General features: G+C 47.5%; 2 protein-coding genes across 3 annotated transcripts; one reads left to right on the forward strand and one right to left on the reverse strand.

Moving 5' to 3' along the window:
- Positions 1-24: 24 nt before the first annotated feature.
- On the reverse strand, positions 25-21,573 carry PNOC (prepronociceptin). Of its 2 annotated transcripts, none has more exons than XM_027599431.2 (4): positions 21,314-21,573; positions 12,012-12,169; positions 3,250-3,698; positions 25-452 (listed from the first exon to the last, which is right to left on the reverse strand). In XM_027599431.2, the coding sequence occupies exons 2-3, from the start codon at positions 12,135-12,137 to the stop codon at positions 3,297-3,299; spliced, it is 528 nt and encodes a 175-aa protein (XP_027455232.1). In that variant the 5' UTR covers positions 12,138-12,169; positions 21,314-21,573; the 3' UTR covers positions 25-452; positions 3,250-3,296. The 2 variants fall into 2 exon arrangements, with proteins under 2 accessions (XP_027455232.1, XP_027455231.1); XM_027599430.2 differs by lacking the exon at positions 21,314-21,573 and adding an exon at positions 21,043-21,179.
- Positions 21,574-24,899: 3,326 nt separating this feature from the next.
- Positions 24,900-25,878, forward strand: LOC113924993 (ATP synthase F(0) complex subunit B1, mitochondrial-like). The gene has a single exon (XM_035726227.1). It carries the CDS (start codon positions 24,900-24,902, stop codon positions 25,680-25,682), a length of 783 nt encoding a protein of 260 aa, XP_035582120.1. The 3' UTR covers positions 25,683-25,878.
- The last annotated feature ends 1,120 nt before the right edge of the window (positions 25,879-26,998 follow it).

Below are 26,998 nucleotides of genomic sequence, written 5' to 3' on the forward strand. Positions count from 1 at the left end.
TTAAAAATAGCCAACCAGTTTATTAACCATTTGCTCAGTAGAAGTTTAATGGAGAAATATCTGTTTAAAACAATCAGTCCAAAAGAACAGCTTTTTTACAAACAAGTTATGGCAGTGACAAGTCAAAACCCCAGGCTTGGTTTCCTGTTGCTTTGACCCCCCCCCCCCAAGAAGAAAGGGGAGTGAGAAGGAAAAATGGGGCTGTTTCTATGTTAGCTGGAGGAATTACAAAAATACACTCTGATGTAGCAACAAGGTTGTCATGAAACATGCCATGGGGGTGGGGCGGGGGAATGGGGAGGGAAAGACAATTGGACAGGGAGCGTCTCTGCCCTGGGGGGCAGAGACCTGGAGGCAAAGCCTGCCTCAGTGCCTTGGGGAAGAAGGAGTCCCGATTCCCAGCCGGCAGGTCTGGGGCTGGAGACATGCTGTTTTGGGGATCACCCGGACACCTGGGGAGACAGAAATGATTAAAATGGCAAACCCAATAATTTTTCTGACCTTTCAATCCCGTTTGCCTGAGCAACAGTAGGGAGGCAATGACAAGCTTATCAACTGCATGAAGAGCTCCTGAAGCCGCAAGTAGGGTTCCCTAACGTCCCCTATGTCCCTGCTCTTTCTGGCCTCAAGTCTACTGGCAGGACTCGGAATAAAGAGGAGGTCTGTGGGCTGAGACTTGAGAGGCATAATAGGCCCTGTGCCCAGAAACAGCTCTCTTAGCCCTAATATTTGGAATCCATGTGCAATAATTCATTTCTTGAGGCTAAATAGTGTCCTCATTTATGGCTCTCTTATATATCTCTTTAAACCTGATTTCACCAATTCCTCACGATGAATGAATCTGCTCACACTTTGCACCGTCGGGAAGGGTCAAGGCGTGGGGCAGAAGATAGAGAAGAATAGGGACAGGGAAAGGGACAGGAGGTGGACACCCCTTTGCACAGTTCTGTCGAGGACTGTCCCTGCACCTCAATGTCCCTCCTTCCTAACACATTACACCTAAATAGGGTTCTTACCCATTTTGGTGTTAGGAAGCCCCACTTCCTGCAGCCTTGCAAGTATAGTTTGGTATTGGGTATCTCAGAAGTCCAGAACAGCCCGGCAACAGGATCCGCCCCCCGCCCCCTGCCCATGGAGACACCTCGGGAGTGTGTGGGGCTGGTTGGGGTGTGTGTAGGTGAGTGAAGACAGGGTTTAAGCTGCTTGGGGTGGACTCGTAAGTACACATCCCTACTGGAACTCAGCCACCATGAACGTGTGCAAAAAAGGAAACAGAGAGATGGTTGCAGAAAGAGGAAGGAGAGCAATCAATAATACACCCAAATGAGCTGGTTAACGTTTCCAATGGTTCCATCAAGAACTTTATGTCTTGAGCAAAGCAGCAGACAGAAGCTAGTTACCAGTTATGTTTCAGTGCCTCTCAGCTGGAAGCTTAATAGAAAACTAGCAGAATCAATTGTCTCAATAGGGGCCCAAATAGTTTTTTTTTTTTTTTTTTAATGAATTGATTCCTGCTAATGTGACTGATTTTAAACTGTCTTAAGGTAAAGAAAATAATTGTGGTTCAGAATTAGACAAGAGCCTCAGTGTCCCTTAAGAGCCACTTTAAGAATAAATGTCTAAGATTTGAAAGAATTCAGTCCATGCCACTTCTGAAAGATATACTGTATTAGGTACTGTGCAAATATGGCTTAGGAAGAAATAGGATGCTTGTTAAGGATCCAAGAGTATGACTTCAAAAACGGTGCGGGTTAATTCAGGGCCTTTGGAGATTAGTCATTCTGCTAAAATACACATGGCAGCCTTCTCCTCACAAGTTAATACCGACGTCTGTATTTGGCAATGGGCCTTTTGCAAACCCGCTTACCGGCAAAGAGCTACGTGGGCTGCCCCCATGCTGAAGTGTGGCTGCCAAAGATTAACCTTTGTATTAACACGCTTTGAATGAAGATTATTAATGATCTGGCTACCTTTGACATATGGAAAGCAAAATAAAACAGCACATGTAGACTTTTTTCTTTTCTTTTTTTAATGCCCCTGAGTTAGGTTTCGGAAAAGTCCCGCTTGGGTAATGTTTGGGGAATGTTTCTGGCCAACTGATTAGTTCTTTCCGTTAAGGTGAGTTTCTAGACTGTTAAAGAAGAGGTACGAGGCTTTGTAGATAGTCAGATTCCCATACATGAATTAAGGCACATATGCCTGATGGGTGAGATTTTCTTAGATTTTCAGAAAATTCCACTGTGCTAGTGGAATAGGAATTCCTATGCCACTTGAAGTTCTGTACAGGTTGATGGGCTGCGGAGAGTGGAGTTTGTAACGACTGGGCAATAAATTAGGGGTTTTGATTGTTTATTATCTGATTTGTAATATAGTACGTGTATAAGCATTCCCACGGGGGGAGGGACAGGAGGGAGAGAGGAGTAAAAGCAAGCAAGCGAGCAAACAAAAACAAAAATGGCTCTCAGGAAGAAGCGGAAGTGAGGAAAGATGATGATCTGTTAGTCTCTATTCTAAAACTACTTGGTCAGGTGGGCCAGATTCTCCAAGCCTTGCTCAGGGATGATGCCATTGACTTCAGGGAATCAGTCCATCTCTGGCAAAGTGGCAGGATGGACAAATGAGGAGTGGAAGGAAGAAGGGCTGAAAGTGTAACTCCTGGTCCTAACAAGAACTCCTTGACAGGGGGAGAGTGGGAAAGGGTTTCTGTGCAATCCAGTCCCCTCGAGATACAGAGGGTAGGGGAGGAGAGAGCTAAGCTGTCTTCGAAGGTGAAATAGCAACATCATGGCCACAGAAATCAGACTGCAAATGGCTAGAGGTAGGTCCAGCTATGGGTTCTTAGAGACAGACTCTGAGGAAAGGTGAACTGAATGGTTGCTATGGCAACTGGTTAGGCAGATTGGTCCACTTAACTGTCCCCATAGTAACTGAGCTCCTGGAGAGCTATAGAGGAATTAGTTATCTTAACATGCTACTATTATCCCCATGGTAACCAATCTCTAAATGGCAGTGGTCAGCCTTAAGGAACAAGCCTAGGAAAATCTTTGCTCCCTAGAGAAAGGGTGGGTAGGAGGTGGGGGAGGTGAATATATACCTCCCCGGCCTCCCAGGAGCTGAACACCTTGAGGTGGTGTGGGGTGTGTGTTTATGTATTTGGGGGCTAATGTGCTTCCAGGCCCAGGAGGAAGGCTAAGACAGTTGGGTATATAAGGTTTCTTTTCACCCCCAGCTCATTTGTGCCCAACTCACTCATGGGTTGAAGTGGACGGTGCAGCTGGGAGGGGCTCCCCTTCCAGCTACACATTACCATTCTGATGCAAGGTGCGCCGGCGCTGGCTGGACTGCATGCTCAGGACCAGGTACTGCCTCATAAACTCACTGAACCGCTTCTGGTTGGCCAACTTCCGGGCCGACTTCCGGGCCCCGGTGAAGCCACCGAACCTCTTCTGCAGCTGCTTCTGCTCCATCTCTCCAGCCTCATCCATGCCAGGCTCTGTCCCTTTCTGGGCTTGGATTAGGCTCCTGATGCGAGGCATGCGCTTCAGTTGCATCTCGGAGGCGCTTGGCTGGTAAAGGGCAGCTGCCACGTGCTCTGGGTCAGCAGGGCTGAGCTGCCAGGAGCCCCTGGTCATGACCTTGGTGCACGGAGTCCAGAGAGGCCTGCTGAAGACCTTCCCTTCACACTCAAGGATGCACACCTGCAAAGATAGAGGCCGGAGAAAGGAGAAGGATTGGGAATGTCTGTTAGTCCAAGGCAATGACATAAAGTCTTTCTATTGGATACCAAATCCACATCGGTACCAATGCAAGTGACTCTGAAGCATCTCTTTATTAAGGACCATGTAGCAGTTTTACATGTAGTTACTCAGGTTCATAGAATTTCAGAGTTGCAGAGACACAGAAAACTATCTGTCCCAGCTCCGTCATTTCACAAATGAAGAAACTCAGGGCTCAGAGGTGAGATTAATTTACCCCAGGTGACGCAGAAAGTCAACGCAGAATGAGTGCCCTAAACTACACCCAGTTAGAGCCCTAGCTGAGTTTTTGGAGCCAAACACAACTCACGAGGGTCACCCATAAAGAAGGATTTTATTTTGTTCTCTTATCAGGCTTGAGAGAGGTCAGATTGGTTTAAGAAGTTGCAGACGTCAAAGCATGTACTTATATCTGCGTGGCCATTTTAAGGTCACCATGTTAAGAGGAACCTTAGTGGTGTTCATTTTTCATCCCACATACACCAGTTATCACTATCTGTGCATCAGTTATAGAAAACGAGGGTCAAGACCCTTTGGAATGTAGGCAGACTGGCAATCGGGTTCAGGTGGGGAAGAGGGACCATCAGATGCTATCCAGTGGACCTGCCAGGCCCCTGGGAACTTCTGATGCTGCTCTGTCTCTTCAGGTGTCTCCCACTTCTAGTCTAGACTGAGAGCCTGGCCATGATGTTTCCATAGCCCTCCTGAATGGTCCTGGCCTTGCCCCTACCTCCCACTTTCCTATCTCTGATTGGGTCTTTTGGAAGTGTCTAACCTCCAGCTTCTCTTACTATCTGCTGTTTTGGCTTCACCCCGACTGCTTCTCTGTGTTTCTGTGCTCAGCCAGATGAAAATCCCTCTTCAACCTGGCCTTGCCATCATGGTCAGTGGGCAGCCGTGGAGCCCTTCATCAAACTTGGAGATCTTGCCTGGCTAATGGGGCATCAAGAGTTACTGCTCTGTCTGGACAGCTGCAGGACATCAGAAGACTGGTGTGTGTGCCCGATATCCCCTTTCTGGGGATTGAAAGCCTGCCCCGCGTGTTCAGAGTGGAAAAGATACCAATATGGGCAAAGTTCCCAACCTGAACCCTAACCAAGGAGTGCGATGTGCATGCAGCTAAATCACACACCTTACAGCTGTCCCACCAGACCTGAAAAAATGGTTCTTCCAGTCCTGCTTCTCCTGCAACCCTTTGCCACCCCTGACCCTGACCCTCTTTTGTCCCCGCCAAGCTTCTCCAAGATGTGGTCTGCATTCATGCCACCATCTCAGCATCTTCCATTTTTGCCTCATCTCCTTGAAATCTGCTTCCCGCCCTCATCTTCCACGAACTGCCTTCTCGAGGACCACCGGTGAATTCCCGGTCACCGGATCCAATCAGCCCTCATTCTCACAGACTGTGCCGCCTTTGGCAATGCAGACCACACCCTCCTGAAAATTCTCTGACGTTGTACTCGCCTCTCAGACTGTTTGTGCTCCTTCCTCCCGTGTTCCTAAGGTTCTATCTTTAAGATTCTTCTCATCTCTCTTTACAATCTGCCCCTTGGTGACTGTTCATTTCTGTGATTTTGGTCATTTCTTTCAGGGCATCCCATGTCTGTATGTCCAGCACCTGACACGGAACTCCCAACACTTCTCTGACCTCTGGTATCTCCATCAAAGTGTCTGACTAGCACTTTAAATGCAATTTGTTAAGAATTCCCTCTGGGGCAGAGACTGCCAGTTGTCCATTCCATACTCATCTCCCCTCTTCCTTCCTAACAGAACACTTGTTTTCTTCCTTCAGGAAGAAAGGCCACACATATGTGTCTCAAACATATGTAGCCAGAGACAGCCAATGACATGTAAACGGAAGTAACCAGGTGGGGCTTCCAGGAAAGCAGGAGGCTGACTTATCTGGGGAGAGCATCTTTTTTTCCCTTCTTTCTCCCCTTCCTCCAGCCTCCTGCTTAGAATGTGGGCATTTTGGCTGGTGCTCAATTGGCTATCTTGAAGCTGTGAAGTGACTGAGGGGACGGAAGCCGTGTGAGAGTGGCACCCGTATACAGGTAAAGTAGAAAGAGAAGGAGCCTGGGACATTGGTGATGTGGCAGAACTGCCATACCGGCCCCGTACTGTCTACCTCCCAACTTCCTTATGAGGAATCAAATCTCTGTCTTATTTAAGCCACTGTTGCTTTAGGTCTTTCTTACTGGCAGGTGAATTTAATTATCTAATATACTTTCCCCACCTTAAGTCTGCTCTTCTGCTTGGTCTGGGTGTGAATCCAGATCATCTCAGGAATTATTTGAGAGTGAGAGTGAGAGCGAGAGTGAGAGAGAGAGAGCAGGGGCAGGGAGGGACAGAGGGAGAGAAGAAGAGCCCGACGTGGGGCTCGATCCCATGACCCTGAGATCATGAGTCGGACACTTAACCAACTGAGCCACCCAGGTGCCCCTCAGAACTTTTAAAAAGACAGAATTCAAAAGCTGGTTAAATTCCCGAGGAATAGAACCAGGATTTAAACTTACTTTTACAAAGCTCAGGTAATTCTGGTATCTGCCTAGGTTTGGTAACCACTGACATAGTCCATGTTCCCATGTTATGATGAGGTTCAGTAATGTGTCCAAAACTACACCATTAGACAAGATATTACCTGAACAAGAACCCAAATGTCTCAAGTTCCAGCCCAGGACATCTCCTATTCAATGAGCTCTGTGTGTTGCAGTGCAAATTGGTGCAAGTGAGTACAAGAGTAGGTAAGGATCTTTCGAGACTAAAAGGTAAAGTTCTGATGAGAAAATTGCTCATTTTCGGCTGGGCCAGAGAGGAGAAAGAGACAGTAGCCAGTGGGAGTGCCGCTCATCTTCACTGATGCAGTTTCCAAGGTGCAGCCTTTGCCGAGTCCGGCCCCTCCCCCGCCCCTACTGGCCAGAGGTAGTTACCGTGGTCCCTGCTGATACACAAGTCACGGGCATGTCTTTTTCATTTAGATTTTCTGCAGAGATGCTGATAGAACTAATATTATCGGTGCCAACTCAGCAGAGATACATAGAGAAATCACTTTTTCACACCCCAGTGTCACTGGGTATGAAAGCAACTTCTACATAGGTGGGAAGGGCAGATTTTAACACAATAGTAGCTACAAACCTGAGTGTTCTTTAAGACTTGCTACTGGTTTGTTAGAATGCAGATCCTTAGCCTTTACTCCTGGAGATGTTCATCTAGTAAGTCAAGGGTGAGGCCTCGGAATCTGCATTTTTAGCAAACACCTAGGTGATTCTGAGGCTGGACTGTACTTTGAGAAATCCTGCTTTGGAACTTGCCCTGAGGAGGAAGGTGTCATCACGGAATACAGTGGTCAGAGCATCCCTCAGAGAAAGGGTTACTTGGGTCTGTATTTAGCTTGCTCCTGAAATACTTTGAAGTAAACCAGGTAGAAAAACTTGTAGTACGATCTTTCAGATCGTAGTCCTATTGGGTGATTCCTCTATAGCAGTGGGTGTCTAGTGGGGGCAATTTTGTCCCCAGGGGACATTGGGCAATGTCTGGAGACATTTATGGTTGTTACACAGTGGCGGGGGGCGGGGAGATGCCACTGCTAACCTATGAGCAGAGGCCAGGGAGGCTGGCAAACACCCCACAATGCACCGGACAGCCCCCCATGACAAATAATTTCCCAGCCTAAAATGTCCACAGTGGTGAGTGTGAGGAATCCTACTCTGCAGGGTCAGGGGAAAACAGGAAAGCATGGGGAGTACTGGGAAATCCAGCAGAAATGTACAACTTTGGAGCTAACATGGACTTGGAGCAGACTTGGTCCACTCCTCGCAGAATAGGAGCCCCAAATGCTTTTTGAATGATTCTGCTCCTTCCATTTACAAGAACAGGTGGAGGTTGTTAAACCTAGAGGCTATTAGATCTTCTGTGAGCCCCTGGGTTGCTATGCCCAGATGGTAATTAGATTAGGTGTCAATCAGACAAAATACAATTCTATGATCAAACCAGATGCATAGGCTGTACAGAGACTCAACATACTGTTAGATGAATTAGCTACTAACAAAATCATCTCAACTCTCGATTTAGGAGAAGGTTTTGGGCAAATGTGAGGAATCCAAATTCACAACAGCATTTGTAGCACCAGATGGGCAGATGAGCTTAATGCCTAACGCTCTGGTCTAAGGGACCCACTGGCCTCTTTCCAGAGATTGGTTAATGGCCTATTAAGTGAGCTGGACACATTTTCACAGCCCATGCTGATGACATTGCTATAGTAAGCCAGAGTGTGAATGAGCATCTGGAAAGTCTCAGACTGGCGCCAAATTGATCTGTAAAGCTGGGTTTGTGGGGAAACTGAGCAAAGGGCCATTTGGAGGTCTGGGATCAAACATTAGGGAAATAGAGGCACATGAACCCATTGGAAGGAAAATAAGAGGCTCATTGAGATTGTCAAGTTTCTGCCACTAAAGAATCAAATCACCTCTGACCAAGAGACATTTGGGAGCTACTTGCTTTAGGAGGTTCTGCTAGAATATCTGAGGGCTAACACTAGTAGGCAAGCAGACGAATAGTGCAAGAGAAAAACATATTAGGAACTCTTACCGCAAATCAACGAGTAAGAGTTTTCATGTATTGAAGGATAGAAAGCACTGGAAGTTAGTTTCTTTTGCTATTAATCAAGTTTCAGGAGGTTGTAAATAAATTTCCCCAGACCTTGAGGGTTACCTTCTTGTTTGTCTCTGAAACAACTCAGTGAATCTAGTTTTTTCTTTTTTCCTTTTTTTTTAAGATCTTATTTCTTTATTTGAGAGAGAGAGAGAATGAGAGACAGAGAGCACAAGAGGAAAGAGGGTCAGAGGGAGAAGCAGACTCCCCGCCGAGCAGGGAGCCCGATGTGGGACTCGATCCCGGGACTCCAGGATCATGACCCGAGCCGAAGGCAGTTGCTTAACCAGCTGAGCCACCCGGGCGCCCGAATCCAGTTTTTTCTATGTAAGCTGATGGAGTAAGTACCATTCATAATTAGGTGGAAGCCCAAGACATTGCATTGGGTTTGGGTGTAGAGTCATTTACTGACCCAAATTATAGTCTAACAAAAAGCCAGCCACATTTGGACCATTGATCTGGAGTGAGAAATACAGAACTTCTTGATAAAGCTGAGGATTTAGGGAGTCCTGAGAATAGCTCAGCATTACATAATTTAGTGTAGGAATTGGGAAGATGATCCTTGCTGAAATATCTAAGTTCCCCCAGCCCCCATTAATTCACAGAGTTGGAAAAGGGTTGCAAGATTTGGAATGAGATGTGGTTGCCAACATTCTAGGCATTTCACCAAACTTTTCAAAATAGGTTAAACGTGAATACAAACTAGAAACACAACAACCAGGCAGTCAGGTCCTCTGAGGGTCAGGAAGCACTTTGAAAGATTTATCCCTCACTGTGAGGCTCTAACTGGCCATATTCTAACTTGTTTCAAAGAAGTATCTAGCAGCGTCGTCTGGACCCCAGAGATTTAAGATGCAAGGGAGGGATGGAAGCGTGCTCCAAATTCTTTACTGGCTTTGGAAGACACCAGTGTAAAAACTCTGCAGCCTCTGCAGGGGATAGACCCACCAGGAGACTAAGGATCTTGCAGTCTTACAATTACCATGGACCAGGTTCTCCGAGTACGGCTCTGTGCCGCACTCTGGCATCCCCAGCACAATCAGAAACACCTTATGGTGAGACACTAGCAGACACAAGTAACTGTCAGGACATAAAGGAGCGAGGGGCTGGCTCTGCTGGGGACAGGTGGGGAATCAGCACAGTGTTCTCATAGGTGAAGTTTAATCTGAGTTTTGAAGTAGGAGTATTGGATGAAGGAGGAGGGAGAGACATGCACAGAATGGTGGGGTGAGTTCCTGAAGCCTTGGGAAGGCCAGGAAGGGAAAGAGGGATTTGTCAGCAACCATGAAAAATGACTGAGGTGAGGAGTGTACCGTGGGGAGTCACCTGAAGCCTGGGGAGAGCCGAAGGCGTGGGATCCAGGGATGGCATCTCAGAAGGAGAGGGCATGGGGAGATAAGCCCCGAATCTTGGGGGTCACTTGGGTTTATAGAGTGGGGAGGGGAGTAGGAGCCCAACGGGAAGTAGAAAAAGAGGAGTCGGAATGGGGAAGAGACCCACGGAGGAGGAAGCCTGCGAACCGGCCCCGGACTTCGGAGACAGCAGCTAAGGAGTGAGGCAGCACAAGGGGGTCAAAGCTGCAAGTGCAGATCCCTCTCTGGGTGCACAAATATCTGTTTAAGTCCTAATGCTTTTTTTGAGTGGGAAATAAAGGGCTGCCATGAAAGCTAGAGATTCCAGAATTGTGCATGACTTTCCGTCTTGTCTAGACTGCAAATTGAGAGTTGAGCAGGGTGGTGATTATCGGATTATCACTCGTCACTGGTGTACATGTAAACTAAGTTGTCTGGCTCTGTTTACTAAGATCAGGGGAAAGTGTTTTGTAGATGAACTTCTAAACCTCTCTGGGCTGCACCGCAGAGGCCTGTGGGCCTCCTGGGTTCTAAACTCAGTTTTCTCGGTTCCTTACATGCCACTTACCATCCGGGTACAGGCATTGTCTTGGGTGCTCCTCCCCGACTCCTCCCCCTGGAGCACTCTCCCTGCCTCTTTGCTCCCACTCTTTAGGTCTCCTTAGATACTTCTGTTCCTCCAAAAGCCCCCTTTGTCTTTCTAGTCTAGGTTGGGGGCCACTGCTCTGTGCTTCCCCAGCACCCAATAATTAATCCCTCTTGGAGGGATTGTGGGATCTTCTCTCCCACTGGTTGCAAACTCCATCCATCTGCTTACCTTTGGATCCCTTGGCCTGGCCCTGGGCTCAGCATATAGTAAATGCTCAGAAAAACCCTCAACGGACGAATGAGAAGGATGGATAAACATTGGATGGGTTATCTGGGGCTGCTCTTCGTGATGCCGTAGTTATTACTGTTCGAGAAAACAGGCTCGAAAACCACTGAGCAGGTGCGGGAAGAGCTTGGTGTTTGGGTCTGTAGGGGCTGTGTCTGCTCATCGTTAGTGAACTAGCCCAGTGTGAATATATGTTCTATACTTGCACACTCGCCTTAAGGGACAGTAGTTACTTTTGGTTGTTTTTAAAGGTTGAGCAGTTTGAGGGGCGCCTGGGTGGGTGGCTCAGTCAGTTAAAGTGGCTGACTCTTGATTTAAGCTCAGATCATGATTTCAGTGTCCTGGGATCAAGCCCCGAGTCAGGCTCCACAGTCAGTGGGGAGACCGTTTCGGGATTCTCTCCCTCTCTCCCTCCCCCCAGTCTCTCTCTCTCTTTAAAATAAATAAAGAAGGGGTGCCTGGGTGGCCCAGTCAGTTAACCATCTGTCTTGGGCTCGGGTCATGATCCCAGGGTCCTGGGATTGAACCCTGCTTTGGGCTTCTCGCTCAGCAAGGAGTCTGCTTCTTTCTCTCCCCCTGACCCTCCCCCTGCTCGTGCTTGTGCTCTCACTCTCTTTCAAATGAATAAATTAAAAAAAAACAACTTAAAAATAAATAAATAAATCTTAAAAAAATAAAGGTTGAGGGGTTTGAAATATGACATCTTATGAAAGAAGTCTGACTGCAAAGAAAAAAATAATTGAGTGATATTGGATTTACTAGAGGAATAACTATTGAGACTGACATGAAAGCAGTTGAGAAGGCAGTTTATTTAATGAAAGAAACTTAATGCCAGATCTGCACCTCAAATTCAAAACTTAAAGTATAAGGGGCGCATTTAGGTATTCATTGTAGAATTACCTTATAACAACAAAAATGGAGGGCAATGTAGATGTTCAACAGGAGGGGAATAGTTAAACAAATGATACTGTATTCGTAGAAAGAAGGAACTTAAATAATGTTTAATAACATGGGGAAATTATGCTGGTATAATATAGCAAGTGAAAAAACTAGGGTTCCTTTCTCTGACAGGTGGGATTAAACGTAATTTTCTTTTTTTCTTTTTTTCTTTTTAGATTTCTCGGAATTTGCCAAGTTCTCCAAGATGAGTATGCATTATTTTAATAACGGGAACAAGATGGCAGCACAGGCAGGCCTTTATCTGAGTGTGGGAAAGTGGGAAGATGACAGGGTTTGCCCTTAGAAGATGGGAACGCCCTGCACCTGTTTCCTGTGGACCAGTGACACCAGGCGAGTCACATGACCCTCTGGGCAAGGCCATGACTTCTCATTCTGGGTCTGGAGGAAGGAGGGAGGAGAAGACAGGGATGCTCCAGGGCCTACCTCAAGGTTGAAGGGGTCGAGAGCTGGGCGGAGCTTCTCCCGGCAGGTCAGACAGTCCTTCTGGCAGCTGCTGGACACGCTGGAGAAGAGGCTGAGCAGCAGGAGATCACAAAGCAGGATTTTCATGGTGCAGGAGCAGGGAGCAGGGCGCCCAAATGCTAAAACACAAGGGAGCGTGGGTGGCAATTAGAATAGCCATTCTGTGGGGGCCTCACACAGGGGATGCCCCCGAGGGGACTGCACCAGAGCCCAAGATTCCCCTCCCAGGAGGGAGTGGGTCATCAAGGATACAAAAGGCTTGCTCCTGTCAGCCAGGCCCGCCGCTGGGGGCAGGGGCTAGTGTCTGGGCTCCTAGGCGAGCACCCTTGTGATTCCTGCCACCTAGCTGGCCACAACCTGCATGAGCACTTCCAGGGAGCTAACGGCCTCACGTTGCAACTTACCGACGTGTGACCATTAGATGATCTCTCCAAGCTTCAGTTTTCATAGCTATAAAAGGGGAATGGCCGTACCCGTCTTGGCACGGGGCTGTTGCGAAGAGAGGAGATCCCTGAGGGAAGTTTTGCAAAGAGCCGTGCAAGAGTGAGATTTATGAATGACTTGTGTGCTTTGTCTCCTCCTCCCCAGCCTTCCCTGTCTCAGCCAGGGATGCCCCGCGTGCCAGAAGCCTCCCCCAGGCTCCTTGTCCGCTTCCCCTGCGAGGTGCGAGCTAGCTTCCTGAGCACAGGGCCTCTATGTTCACCACGCTAGTCCGTGCAAAACACAGGTCCGGGTATGTGCAGTTCTTTACTGAAAAATGAATGAAGACACGAGGATAATAGCTCCAACTATTATTAGTTAGATCAGTCATTGATATTCTTTATGTAGGATTGCCTGGGCGATGTGTAGTTTTTCCTGCCCCTCTTTAAATTTATCCTGGGATCAAGCCTCCTGAATCAGAAAGCTATTTCCTTGTACTGCATCATTTTGGGTCCCTCTTTACTTGGAGGATGAAATGGAAAGGGGAACAAGGGAACTTTCTGGCAACGTTGTGAATGTTCTTGAGAGGTATGGGTCACAGGAGTGTATACATTTGTCCAAACCCATGGAATTGTACATTTAAATCCTGTGCATTTCACTGTATGTAAATTTTACCTCAACAGTCTGGTGTAGAAAAACAAAAATTATTGCTTTTATTGCTTTTTCATCAGACTATACTGAGAAAATGTATAAGCCTTGCTCTTCAAATGCAGCCTGCAGACCAGCATCAGCATCACCTGGGATCTTGTTAGAAATGCAGAATGTCAGGTCCTAACCCAGAACCACTGAAGTTGGATATGCTTTTTAAACAAGATTCTCAGGTGATCCAAACACATGCAAAAGTCTGAGAATCCCTGGTAGAAGATGGATGTGGAATGGAGCAAGTCAATAAGAGGAAGAAGGGGCTCCTGCAGTTGAACTCACCAATGGCCGTGTTGTGTGTCATCCAAGCATCTCATACCAAGAGGATCTCCACGAAAAGATGCTCAGCGTTTTTTAAGTCAATGAGGGGGCATTTGAGATGGGCTTTGAATGAGTAACAGTTTGCCAAGAGGACAAAGAAGGGGGCATCTGAGAGGCCCAGGAAACAGCCTTTGGAAAAGCCTAGAGGAGTTACAACCACAGCCTGTGAGGAGATAGCGAGCAGGCTGGTGTCCCACGGCCACCTGCCCACATGCCCTAAGTGAAGCTTCCTGCCGAAAGAGAAGCTCCGCTCAGATGGAACCGGCTCTTGCTGGCCATCCAAAGGGTTTGGGCTTTACCCTACAGGTGATGGGGGGTGTCCAGGGCTGATGAACAGTGAAGACAAATCCCTATACAAAGAAACCCATCATACGCATTTTTTCTTCTCTATCCTAAGGGCCAGTGCCTTAGTTGAGACTTATTGCCTTGGTTATTGTGATGGCCTCCTAATTAGTTCACCTAATGATCTGGCGTCCCACCAAGGCATCGCCAAATCTGATGACGTCACTTCATACTTAAATCTGTAACCCCAGTGGGACTGCGTACTGCTCCTGCCTGTGTTTTCTAGCTTCGTCTCCTGTTCACACCGGCATCCGCTCTGGTCCTAGTGAATCACGTATAGTTCCCATTTCTATCCTGTCCTTAATGCCTTTGAATCTTGGCACACGCTCTTCCTGCTGCCCAGAATACCTGTCTCCAAGTCATACTTCCTACACACCTCAAGAATTATCCCCCCTGGGAAGCCAGCTCCAACCCCTGGCCTGAGTTGGATGAATCTCCTCTGCTTCCACGGCAGCGTGAAGCAGCACATCACACTGGGAGGGAAAAGAGCCTCAGGGGCCTGTCAAACAGGCACAACAGACCTTTGTCACAGAGCTGTGATGCATATTTTCTCGTCTGCTCATCACTGCAGACCAACTGGGTCCAGATCCCGTATCTGCAACTCAACCTCTCAGCTTCTCATTTGTAAAACTTGGACAATCCCAGTACCTGTCTCAGATGGCGATGAATGTGTTGAGGTTTGTAAGCAGTTAAAATAGCACCTGGCACATAACCAGTACTATATAAAAGCTCATAAAAGGAAGAGCCCAACACATAGCCTTCACTTTATAATACCGTCATTGTCCCTCCCGTGGCACTTATGACATCATACTGTAAACTCAGACTTCTCTATCTGTCCTACTGGACAGTGGCTTCTGAAGGGCAGAGACCACGTTCTACGGCTCTCTGTATTTTCAGCACCCAGCACAGATTGAGGAGGCACTTAAGAGGTGCTCAGAATGTTTGATAAGTATCTCAGGAGCATTCTTCCTTCTCCTTAGCTACCGTAGAGTTGGGGAGTGTCCAGGAACATCTGCCTCACCGGGGCCCGGGAGGCTAATGGCACAGGAGCCACTTCAGGACCTGTGTGACCGATGGCATGTCTCTTAGCTAAGTGTTCCGTTCGAGGGGGGAGGAGTGGGAACGGTGCCGTTCCAGAGCGAGGCGAGATGCCATTCTCAGCTGGAGCCCCATGCACGCTCCAGTAGGAGACTGGCTACAAAGGGCTGTGGAGGCATGGTTGGAATAGTGTCATATGCTAAGTTGGCAGGTTAAATAGGTGTTGGTACACAAGCTACAGAAGCTCATCACACGGGCGGGTTCTTTCGAAGAGAAAATGTGTCTTGAATTCCAAACAGCCACCATATAAGCACATGTCTTAAACTGAGGACTGCCTGAATATGTCTGTTGTTTAATTTGAGACTTGCCTTTCCATTTCTTATTCTACTCAATTTCAGCCCTTCTAGTTGGGAGACATTTTTGTAGAGTTTGTCCAGAATAGCGTGGCCGTGCCCTCTCTGGCCACAGGATGGCAGTGCCTGTATGTCACAGAGGAAAGGGAAGGGTAGGCGAAGAGGGACCGGTTCCCTCCCAATACACGATTGCAATACAGAATGTTCGCATCGGCTGAGCTGATAAGTTGTGACAGCAGTTAATGAAATGCTCTCCGGCTGAGGTTTTTCATGAACCTCATTAACTGCGGCTACTTGCACATTCAGGAAATGCCCCGTGGATTGACTGATGTTTGTTATCTCAAATCCTGGGTAAATGGGTTTTTAGGGTGAGGTGAAGAAAGAAGATGAGCCCCTGGGACATTTAGCATGTAAAATGTGTCTGATAGCCTTCCTGCATATAAAGTGTGAGCCACCCTTGGTTTGGCACTTGGCAAACCTTCTCGCGTCTACGTGGCATTAGCTTGGCGCTCCCGGTGAGTCCATGGGACACCTCTCTTTCAGGCTCCAACCTCCCTACCCTCGATGCCCCCCCCACCCCTCACTCTGAACAAGTGACTCCACCTATTATTTAAAACCCATCTGTACACAAAACTATTTATTCTCTGCAATTCCAAGAATCCTTAAAGTGGGACAGACACAGGCCTGTCTCCGAGGTTGTGATATTTCAAAGAGACCAATATAAGTGAAAGCTCAAAATAAATCGAATTATCCTTACAGAGGGGGCCATATTTTGTACTTTTTGGTACTCCTCACAACACCTAGTACCATTGTGTCCTAGGTTAAGGTAGATATTGAACTGTACTGGAAACTCAATAGAAGTTTTTCATTTTTAAGAAATTCTCAACAACATCGATGTGCTTTTTTTTTATAGCTTTGTGTATAAATTAATGCCAAGTAAGGTGAAGGTGGGTAATTAATTAATTCATGGGGTATATTTATATTTAATCTTTACCCTTTGTGTGACTCTGGGTGAGTTATTTTCCCTGAGAGTGTTTGTCTTCTCAACTGCAAAATGGGGATCATGACAGGTGGTGGTGGTTGTCTATTGCAAGAATATTGACCATCAGTAAATAAAACTGTCCAAAATACGTTTGGATTTTACCTGGCTTGAATTTCACTTGGTGAACCAAGCTCGGTTAACACTTCCATGTGGTGCTGCTATAATCCGGACATCTCTTATTGAATAAAGAAATGCTTAATTACCTCTTATTTCGGTAATGACACCTCATAAATTTAATTGTGCCTCGTTGCTTATGAAGATAAAAAACCACTGTGTTTTAGCCTTAATCTATTTGCATGTAATCTTGCTTCCCAGGGCAATATAATTAGTTGCTTATCTGTTTGGAGGATTACGTATGAAGCTAAAAGTTAATTGAGTTTTGTCTTATGACCTCTGAGAAAGCCTGTAATTTCGGTGCTTGTAGTGGAGAAGGGGGGGAGGGGCAGTCTTCCTGCTAGAGGCACGTAGGTCTCTGCGCTTTTCATCAACTATTGTTTTTTACAAGTTACAAGAGATTTTTATATTCATATACAATCCTAGAACCGAGGGTTAATAATATGCGTCTTTTTGAGAGGAACATAAGTTCATAGGGGTTAAGCAACTGCCTAAGATCATCCAGCTTATAAATAGCAGAGCCGGGACTTAAACTCCGATGTGTTGACGTCAAACTGTGTGTTCTGGGAAACCATACACTCTATATACTGCTTCTGCTTCGGAAGTGTTGGCCAATTCTGGTGGAAACTCACTGGGCCAGTCTCTATTTGTCGTTGATGGTCATCACCTTACTATTATATTTGGAATACGATGTGCCAGGCCCTGTGCTAATTGCTTTGTAAGCATCCATCCTATGGGGTAAGTGCTATTATCCCCATTTTACAGTTGAGAAGACAGAGACTTGAAGAGGAAAAAGAACTCGGAGTGGCAGAGGGGAGCCTCAAGCCCATATGATTTCCAAGCTCCTGCTCTCACTAGGTCACTCAGGGATCTCTGCAGCTGTCTGTCTCTGTGTAGGTGAGTTCATTCTAAGGGCCACCTTTTATCCAGAACTCTGGGCTCCCCCTCTCTGATTGCAACATCCCTTATTGTTGCCTCTCTTTCGTAGAGGAATTTTTCATCGCCCACAGGCACAGGGGTTTGTCTTCTACGCATCTCATTTCTTTGACCCATTGTCCACAGGACTCCTACCCTGGAGTTTGGAGTTTGCTCGTTCACCGGCTATTATCGAGGAACGCCTCTTTAGTGGCTTTTCCTCCTCTCACTTACATTCAAAAAGGTCCTCCTTCTGCTCTAAATTTCCACCTGGAAGGAGGGAGTGAGCGTAGAGGAGGTGGAGGGCAAAGCATGTCCCCCGCCCCACCACACGCAGACCAAGTGTGGCTGGTGCTGGTGAGCAAGGAATGAGCCAGAGCCCTGGGCTTAGAAACGGGAGAGTGCTGGGCTCCAGCCTCAGCTCTGTCTCTACCCGTGGGATCTGGAGCAAGGCCCTTTCTTCTCTGGGCCTCAGTTTCCCCTTCTCCGGAAAGAGGCAGCAGGGTTAGATGGCTAGTAGTTTTTATTTTATAAGTGGCCAGATGAAGAGCAAGAGGGCACCCGTTCCCAATTGACTAACAGTTATATACATTCTAAAACCCACTAAAGTGCCAATTAAGAAAGATAACAAGAAATAAGGCTTCAGTTTCCCAAAGCCCAGTGGAGCGCGGGGGCACCCAGGCCCCTTTGGAAGACCACTGGCCTAAACTCTTTAGGGTTCAGCTGCATGGATGTGAGTTCCTATGGAGCGGAGCACTACAAGGCTCCAACCACGAATGTCACACACATTTCTTGGACTAAACGAATGAAATGATGAATGGGGAAGGGGGTGGGGAGGGAGCACAGGGCAAATATGGGAAGAGGGGAGCTTGGCTCTGAGCTTTGGCTGTATGGTGAGTCACTGACATTTTCACCGAGACTTAGACTCCGCAGGAGCAAATTTTACACTTCATCTGCCAAGCCAGGCCCTTCAGAGCTTGGCAGGCCTTGTTTCTGCAATGCTGAGGTAGCAGCTAATAGTTGAAAAACCACAAGATCACAGAAAGTCAAGACTGAACATGATTGGAGCCTATCTAGGGAGATGCCCAGAAAATCGGCTCACCCCCAAAGTTGATGTGCCCCAAATCTCAAGGTTTGTGGTTAGTAGGAAACCCTCATGGTAGAGAGTGGGAGCACCTGTAGGCATTGAAATAAAAGCGTTGAGAAAATCCAGTTTGCTTAATGAGCTCTCAGCCATTGAAACCACAGCAAGATGCTGTTGGGAGGACTTCTGTTTTCTGAGAAGGGTCCATCCCCTCCCTGTGATGCCTGATGAGCAGCTCCGCGCCCCCTCCCCATGCAGTTGCCAAGTTTCCGTCATAGGCTTCCGGAGCTGTGGGGCTATGGGGTGGGGCTTACTGAACCCATAGAACACTCCCCCTAAACCTCACATCCCCACCGCGTGTATGTGTTGGGGGTGTGTTAGTGGGCAATAAGCATGTAGATTAGTTTAGTTCACTTCCTGACACATAGTAGGTTTCAATCAAGGTTAATTCCCTTGCCTTCCTTTTGTGGCTTTGCCCTGGCTGCCACCTCTGTCCCCGAAGCCCTCAAAACCCAATTCGAATCCCTGGAATCTCGGGAGCAAGTGCCCCTTCTTCCAAATTCCTCCAGCACTCGCTGTCGGGACCGTGCAGTTTAGGACTTGATTACAGTCGGCCTTGCATTGTCCTCTAATTGTTTCCCTGTGTTTGTGTTGTCCCACCCTCGCCCCTGTTAATTGCTGAGTACCCTTGGCCCTGAGGGGGTGGTGTGCCGAGGCCAGGAAGGCTGGACTCAGTCCTCCCAGGGCTCGGTCCAGCTCAGTTCCGGACACGGTGTGTAGCTGAGCTCTCAGCTTCAGTTTCACCAACTGCAACGTGGAGACAATGACACCAACTCACCCGGCAGTTGCTGGGGATAATGGTGGGGAAGCGCGAAGATGTAAATCGTTGCACAGGGCTGTTATCATCACCTCTGTTGAATCCACCAGAGCACACCCCCCCCCACCCCCCCGGCCCACTTCCCCTGCCTGGTGGAGTGTAGATGATAAATACCTGATGGATTGAATACGGAATGGCTTTGTGACCACTCCTGCCATCAGCTCCAGAGAGCACGGGTTTGAGCCTAATCCTGCAATTAGTCCCTTCATTGACAATGCAAAATCTCCTGCATTCTCTAAATCCCCCGAGAACCCTCAGCCTTCAGCTGATAGAGCAGGGGCTGCCGCCTCGTGGAGAACAGAACTGCACCCGGAAGCCCCAGGCTGCACCACAGCGCCCTCAATGGGGCAGCACCCACGGCCCGGGGGAAGCTGTTCCTTTCGCCGAGGTGGTGGTGAAGGACAGTCTTTCCAGGCACCCTCGCTGCAGAGGACTCAGCAAGCCCAAAGGAACACCGATCCTTTCAGTTCAAGGTATCACAGCATCAGTGGGGGTGTACTGAATATTCCCCGGCCTCACTTTATAAATGCGAAAAAGGAGTGTGCGCACAGCCACCACCCACAGGCGGTGAGAAAGGGGAGCAATTTCTTTGGGAGGCTTTGATAAGCCAGGCAGTTACTTTCCCCCCACCTATGTGGAAAACTCTGGCTTAGGCTTGCTGGCAAATGCCACGCAAAGCTCAGCTTTTGTTAGTCTGCCGAACAATGTTATTGGTTATAATTGGGGCAATTATGGGCTGCTCGAGGAAGTGAAACACAGATGTTTAAGCCCAGGATCAGGGTATTCAAGTCCAAAGCAGCTTGCTTTAAATAGTCCATTTCCCGAATCATCCTGCTTTACTTGAAATTCCCCCAGAACTTACCCATGTTCAGAGTGAGATGGGGGGAGGAAGGGATGGGTAATGAAGGGAGGGGAAGCGAGATATGCAGAGAGAGAGAGAGAGAGAGAGTGTGTGTGAGAGAGAGAGGGAGAGAGAGACGCACAAAGGAGACAGAAAAGGAAGCTGAGAAAGAGCAAGAGTTTGGAGGACTTCTGAACGTCATATTCAGCAGGTCTCAGCAGAGACCGTTAAGTGGGAGAGATGGGCAGGAGGAGAAACATGCAAAGAAAGAGAAGAAACCACCACGTAATTCAGGGTCTGGGAGTCCAAGGTCATCCCTGCAGAAATCTACGTGGGTCTCACACACAGTGGCTGCGTTCAGCACTGTACTGGTTGAGGACAACGCCCCGGTTCCCACTTTCCCCCACATCATTACTAGCAATTTCTATTCAGTGCATAAGGGAGAAGGGTTCCCTCAGGGCGGAAAAACCCAAATCCAAATCAAGTTCGGTGGTATGTTGAAAACCAGCCTGAATGCACTCCGAGGGAAGGAAAGAAAGGAAGCCAGCCACATAGAGGACTCGCTCCCAAGGGTGCCCTGAAAGGCGAGCCCCCTGCCCTCGTGCCTGCTTCTCACCTAATCTCACTCCTGCATCCACCTTTTCTCAGCAGATAACAACGACATAGTCGGGGCCACATCTGGGGAATCAAAACTTTTCCTCATTTCCAAGTTCAGCTCTTTCTTCTTCTGCATCTCTCTTCAGGATAAAAACCTCAGCCCTCCCCTCCCACCCCCTATCTGAGCACTGAAAGTAAGATGAATGGAGAAATCCTTTTCCAGGAGGCCAGCAGCATCCACCCTGGACAAAGGCAAGAGGGTGAGGAGAGAGCCCCTGGCTGTTGCGCTCCTCCCCGGGCTCCCAGCTGTTTGTCTTGGGGCTGGGGTTCGCATGCAGCTGCCTACCTGAGAGCTGTCAGTAGCCGGGCTCCTTCGGATGTGAGGCTCGGTTCCGCCGTATCAGCCACACCAGCATATATATATATATCCTCCCCCCACGCACAGCCCTCCCCTTCCCTGCCCACCTCGATGACACATCCACACGCTGACCCCCTTAATCAAGCAAGCAGCAGAACCTACAATCCTCCCTGGCTGCTCCCTGCCCGCCCCCCGGCTCTGTGCTCAGACCTGTGACACCCCAACCCCCCCCATCCATCCATTCTCGAGCCTGCTTTACCTGGACTCTGTTCAGCCAGGATCCCACAGCTGCCTTCCCTTTGCTTCCAGAGGCACAGCAAGGACTGATGGGGAGCTCTGGCAAGTCAGTCAGAAAAAAAAAGGCTCCTGGTGACAGTGATGAGGCGGACCCCAATCCTGGAGTCTCCTTGAACAACCTTTTTTTGCCTGAGGAGGGAAGAATAGGAAGGGGGCAGAAGGAGGGGAATCTCACGCCAAGCTCCCACCGGCACAGAGAAGCCCAGAGCTGAGCTAAGCCAAGCCCCCTCTACTGTCCCTGCCCCACAGGCAGCAACAACTGGGCCACTCAAGGGAGAGATTCTTACCTGCCCTGGGTCACGTCAGGAGGCATTTTCACAGGCGCCCACAGCACTACACGATGTAAAACGCTGAGCCTTGACACTCAGAAGTGTCTGAAATTCTGGCTCTACTGTCAGAGCAAGTTTCTTCTCTTGGGGAACCTCGGGTCCTCCTCCTGTAAAATGGGTATGATACCTCCCAGGACCGTTGTGAGTAGAAAAACGAGATTCTGTTTGTATTTGGAACATAGGAGACCTTTAATAAATGAGTTCCGCATCCCCTTCGTCATTTTCACATTAAATAATACTCACCGAATCTAAAAATCCCCTGTCAACATCTAGTGTCAAAACAGTACTTTCAAAGCTGCTGCTGAACCTTAGGGTGTCACCCCCCCCCCCACGTGCCTTGGAGTCTCAGAAGCTGTTGAAGATGCCCTCGCCACTCAAGGCGGAACCCCCTTCCCTTCCCCGTGGGGAGGTAGTTCGCGGTCAGTCCAGGCAGGCAATGTTTAGATCCCCAGCATCCTTGTGGGCTCCTTTCTTTGCCCTAGGCAAATTGCAACATGACCTCCTCCTCGGCTCTCCCAAGAAGATGTAAAAATATTCCAGAGTCCCAAGATTTGACTCTATGTCATGCAAGGAGTTCAAGTACCCTCTTGTGTGGCAAGTCTGGCTCTCTCGTGGACCTGAGAACGGCGGAGGGGGGGGGGGGGCGGGGATGAAAGAAAGCATCTGCTTTGACTGCTAATGGCATGGGCTTTTTGTTTGTTTTTTCTGGGAGGGGGAGGTGATGGAAATGTTCTGGAATTAGTGCTGAGGGTTGCACAACGTAGTGGATATACTAAAAACCACTCACTGAATTATATCCTTTAAATAGATAATTTTATGTTATGTAAATTACATCTCAATAAAAAAATAGAAAGCAAGCAAGTAAGCACCTGCCTCAAGTGAAGAGCAACAAGTTCTAAGAATAAAACTTCCCTCCCATCTGTATTCACAGCAAAAGGGTCCAGGAGACCAGCACACCCATGATTTTCCACTTAGACCTTGATTGCCCAAAGCTTACACTTTGTTATTATAGGTCAAAGCCACCACTGTGAACTCAGAAATTAGCGTGACATGTGGTCAGTTTTGCATCCTGATGTGTGTGGGGATCCTAGGCCTAGAGCTTGTTTTCACACATGCTGGGGCAGATATTCCGGGTTGCTTTCCCAATCGTCCTTCCTTACTGAACAGTACCCTAGGTGGCAACGTGTTCTGCTAAAGTCTCCATTTCACAGCCTTCCTCACAGCTAAAGGTAGCCAGTGAGAATCAAGCCGCTGGTCATTGGGTGGGACTTCCAGGAAAGATCTTCTAAAGGGAGCCAATTCAATTAGAAGAAGCCTCTTTTTTGTCCTCCTTCCTGTCTGCCTGGAACAGGAATGTGATGGCTGGAGCTCTAGTAGCTATCCTGGGTCATAAGACAATTTTGAGGCTGAAAGCCATGGACTAAAGATAATGAAGCATAAAGACAGAATGATTCTGGTTCCCTCATAAGTATGGAGATGCCATGCCAATCCTGGATTTCCAACCTCCAACTTTTTTTTTTTTTTTTTAAAGAGAAAACCCTCAGCTATCTATTTCAAATATCCGGGTTCAGTTAGCTGTTGCTATATAACAAGCCACACCAAAGCCAGAGGCTTGAACAACAAATCCTTTATTTGGCTCGTGATACTGCAAATTGGCAATTTAGGCTGGGGTCAGGAGGGTGATTCTCTTGGCTCAGTATGGCTTCCTCGTGCATCTGCAGTCAGCTGCATGTTGGCTTCAAGAAGTTGCTGCTGTCAGCTGGGGGCACCTTGGTTCTCCATGGGTCTTATCCTTTGCCTTCACATGTCTCTTGTATCCCTTCAACAGGCATGGTCTCATAGCAAGGCCGGGGGCAAGCCCCAGCAAGTTCAGTGAAGCGAGGAAACAAGGTAGTATCCTTTGAGGCCCAAACTCAGCGCTGGCGTCCCATTGCTTTTGCCACATTTACTGGCTCAAGGCAGTCACAAGGGCAGTCCAGAGCCAGGTTGGGTGGAGACTACAAAGTCACAGGACAGAGAGGGTGGCTCTACAGGGGCTGTTTACTGGAGCAATTGATAACTTTATTATTTTTAAAGATTTTATTTATTTGAGAGAGAGGGAGAGAGAGGGAGAGAGTGAGCACAAGCTGGGGGGAGGGGCAGAGGGAGAGGGAGAAGCAGACTTCCCTCTGGCCAGGGAGCCCAACACAGGGTTCGATCCCTGGATCCCGGGGTCATGACCTGAGCTGAAGGCAGACGCTTAACGGACTGAGGCACCCAGGTGCCCCTGACCCATTGATAACTTTAATCTTCCATGTTTTAAGCCACTGATTTGAATTTTTTGTTACATCCAGTAAGGAAATCATCTGAAATGATATACCTGACTTTGAGCACCTAGTCATTCCCAGAGTGTTTGGTAGCCAGGTGCTTTGCTCCCCATGCAGTTGAGGGAAAGAAAAAGCAAGGGCAAAAAGTCACAACTTCTCTGAACTTTTCTTTCCTCATTTACCAAAAGAAAGAGTTGAACCAATTGACCTGGGAGTTCTCTTTGGGTTCAATGAAGCTACATATTCTGATAGGCTGTCTCCTGTAAGGCATGGAGGGGAAGGGCATGGATGAATCTAGGGAGGGACTTTACAACCATTGCTGTGTGGGAGGTGTAAGAACCTTGCCTCTTCGAAAAGCCAGAGCGAATTAGAAAGGGTGCAAATTGCGTGGTCCTTGCAATCACATAAAGGCTTTCTCCTGGGCACTTTGCCCCTGAATCACGGCACCTGCAGGTCCATGGGCTTCCCTCAGGTGTGATAACTGGTCCTAGGGAAGCAAGCTGCCCTCTGTTCTTCTGACAGTATGCATGAATTAAAATCGTTGGAGAGGAAAGGTGACACAGCCTATTTCTAGTGATTAGGATGCCAACATTGTTCCCTTCTGCTCATGCCAGCTTGCTGTCCTCTGGCAAGAGAGACACCCAAGCTAGGGTGGCTGCAAGAATTAGACTCCATTCCATTCATATGGGTAAGTTTTGAGGCAGCCTTAGAAGCTCTTAAAACAGTCACCAGAAGATTTCAGTAGGGGGAGTATAAGGGGAAGAAGGCAGTCAGAACTGGGCTCCCACATTGAACTCCTGGAGCTCCCCCCAACCGCCGGCAATTTTCCCCTCATAGTAAATAGCCTGTCACCATCAGGTATTTGGCTGCTCAGAATTTACTGATTAACCTGCTGTCCGGACCCTGGTTGACCATGCTGTCCCGGGTGGTTTTTTCTGCGGCCGCTGCAGCAGCCCCCGCAGCGGCCCCCTGTCTGAAGAACGCAGCTCTCCTTGGTCCAGGGGTATTGCAGGCAACAAGGATCTTCCACACAGGGCAGCCAAGTCTTGCCCCTGTACCACCTCTTCCTGAACATGGAGGAAAAGTTCGTTTGGGGCTGATCCTCGAAGAATTCTTCCAGTTCCTTTATCCCAAAACTGGCGTAACAGGACCCTATGTGCTTGGAACTGGACTTATCCTATATTTTCTGTCCAAAGAAATATATGTGATTACTGCAGAGACCCTCTCTGCCATATCAACAATAAGGTTGCTTATCTATGTAGTTAAAAAATATGGTGCCTCTATTGGAGAATTTGCTGATAAACTCAACGAGCAAAAAATTGCCCAACTAGAAGAGGTGAAGCAGGCTTCCATCAAACAAATCCAGGATGCAACTGATATGGAGAAGTCACAGCAGGCCCTGGTTCACACGCGCCATTACCCTTTTGATGTCCAGAGGAATAACATTGCTATGTCACTGGAACTTACTTACCGGGAACGGCTGCACAGAGTATACAAGGAGGTGAAGAATCGCCTGGACTGTCACATCTCTGTGCAGAACATGATGCGCCGAAAGGAACAAGAGCACATGATAAACTGGGTGGAGAAGCATGTGGTGCAGAGCATCTCTGCACAGCAGGAAAAGGAGACAATTGCCAAGTGCACTGCAGATCTAAAGCTGCTTGCAAAGAAGGCTCAAGCACAGCCAGTTCTGTAAATGCATCTATCCTGGTGGAGACAGCTAGAAGCATTTGACTAAAGAAACTAGTCCATGGAACAAAATCTTTCTGTATTGATGTCTACTGAAGTTACACTTAACCTTTCCTAAAAATGAAAAGTTTGTTTCATATAGAGAATTAAAACAATCTATTGGCCAATGAGATGTTTTTCATCCTTCTTGCTCCGTATTTTGAGTTCCATGATCACTTTTGAATGAGCAGTTTGCTGTTAATAAAATTCGTTGGCTGAAAAAAAAAAAAGAATTTACTGATTAATTACAGCACCTACAGCCAACTGGTCTCCTTAGTAACCACGGGAGCAGGGTCCCAGCTGGAAAAGCTGCTTCTTATTTCCCTCTTCACATTTTAAAACACCTCCAATCTGGACAAACAGACTTTTATTTATTTGTTTTTTTTTTTAAAGAGAAAAACAGTGTCCCCATTGGTACACAGAAATTTAAAGTATTAAGTCTACATTTTTCTTTTTCTTTTTTTTAATTAAAGTTGACACACAATGTTACATTAGTTTCACGTGTCCAACACAGTGATTGGACAACTCTGTACGTTATGCTGGGCTCACAATGTAGCTAGCGTCTGTCTATTACAACACCATTGACTATATTCCCAGGCTGTACCTTTCATCTCCGAGACTTATTCATTCTGTAACTGGAAGCCTATACCTCCCACTTCCCTTCACCTATTTGCCCATTACCCCCCCTGCCCCCGGCAACCGCCAGTTTGTTCCCTGTATTTATAGGTCTGTTTCTGCTTTTTGTTAGTTTATTCATTTGTTTTTTTAAGATTCCACTTATAAATGAAATCGTAGGGTATTTGTCTTTCTCCGTCTGGCTTATTTCACTTAGCATAATACCCTCTAGGTCCACTCATGTTGTTGCAAATGGCAAGATCTCATTCTTTTTTGTGGCTGAGTAATATTCCAGTGTATATAAATCCCACATCTTCTTTAACCATTCATCTATGGATGGACACTTGGGTTGCTTCCATATCTTGACTATGGTAAATAATGCTGCAATAAACATAGGGTGCATATATATTTGTGAATTAGTGTTTTTGTTTTCTTTGGGTAAATACTCAGTGAAATTACTGAATCATAGGGTAATTCTATTTTTAATTTTCTCCACAATGGCTGTACCAGTTTGCATTCCCACCAATGTGGGTTCCTTTTTTCTACACATCCTCACCAACCTTGTTATTTCTCATCTTTTTGATTCTAGTCGTTCTGTTAAGTGTAAGGTGGTATCTCATTGTGGTTTTGAATGCATTTCCCTGATGATTAGTGATATTGAGCATCTTT

This window comes from Zalophus californianus, chromosome 2, assembly GCF_009762305.2.
Source record: "Zalophus californianus isolate mZalCal1 chromosome 2, mZalCal1.pri.v2, whole genome shotgun sequence".
Classification (NCBI taxonomy): Eukaryota; Metazoa; Chordata; class Mammalia; order Carnivora; family Otariidae; genus Zalophus; species Zalophus californianus.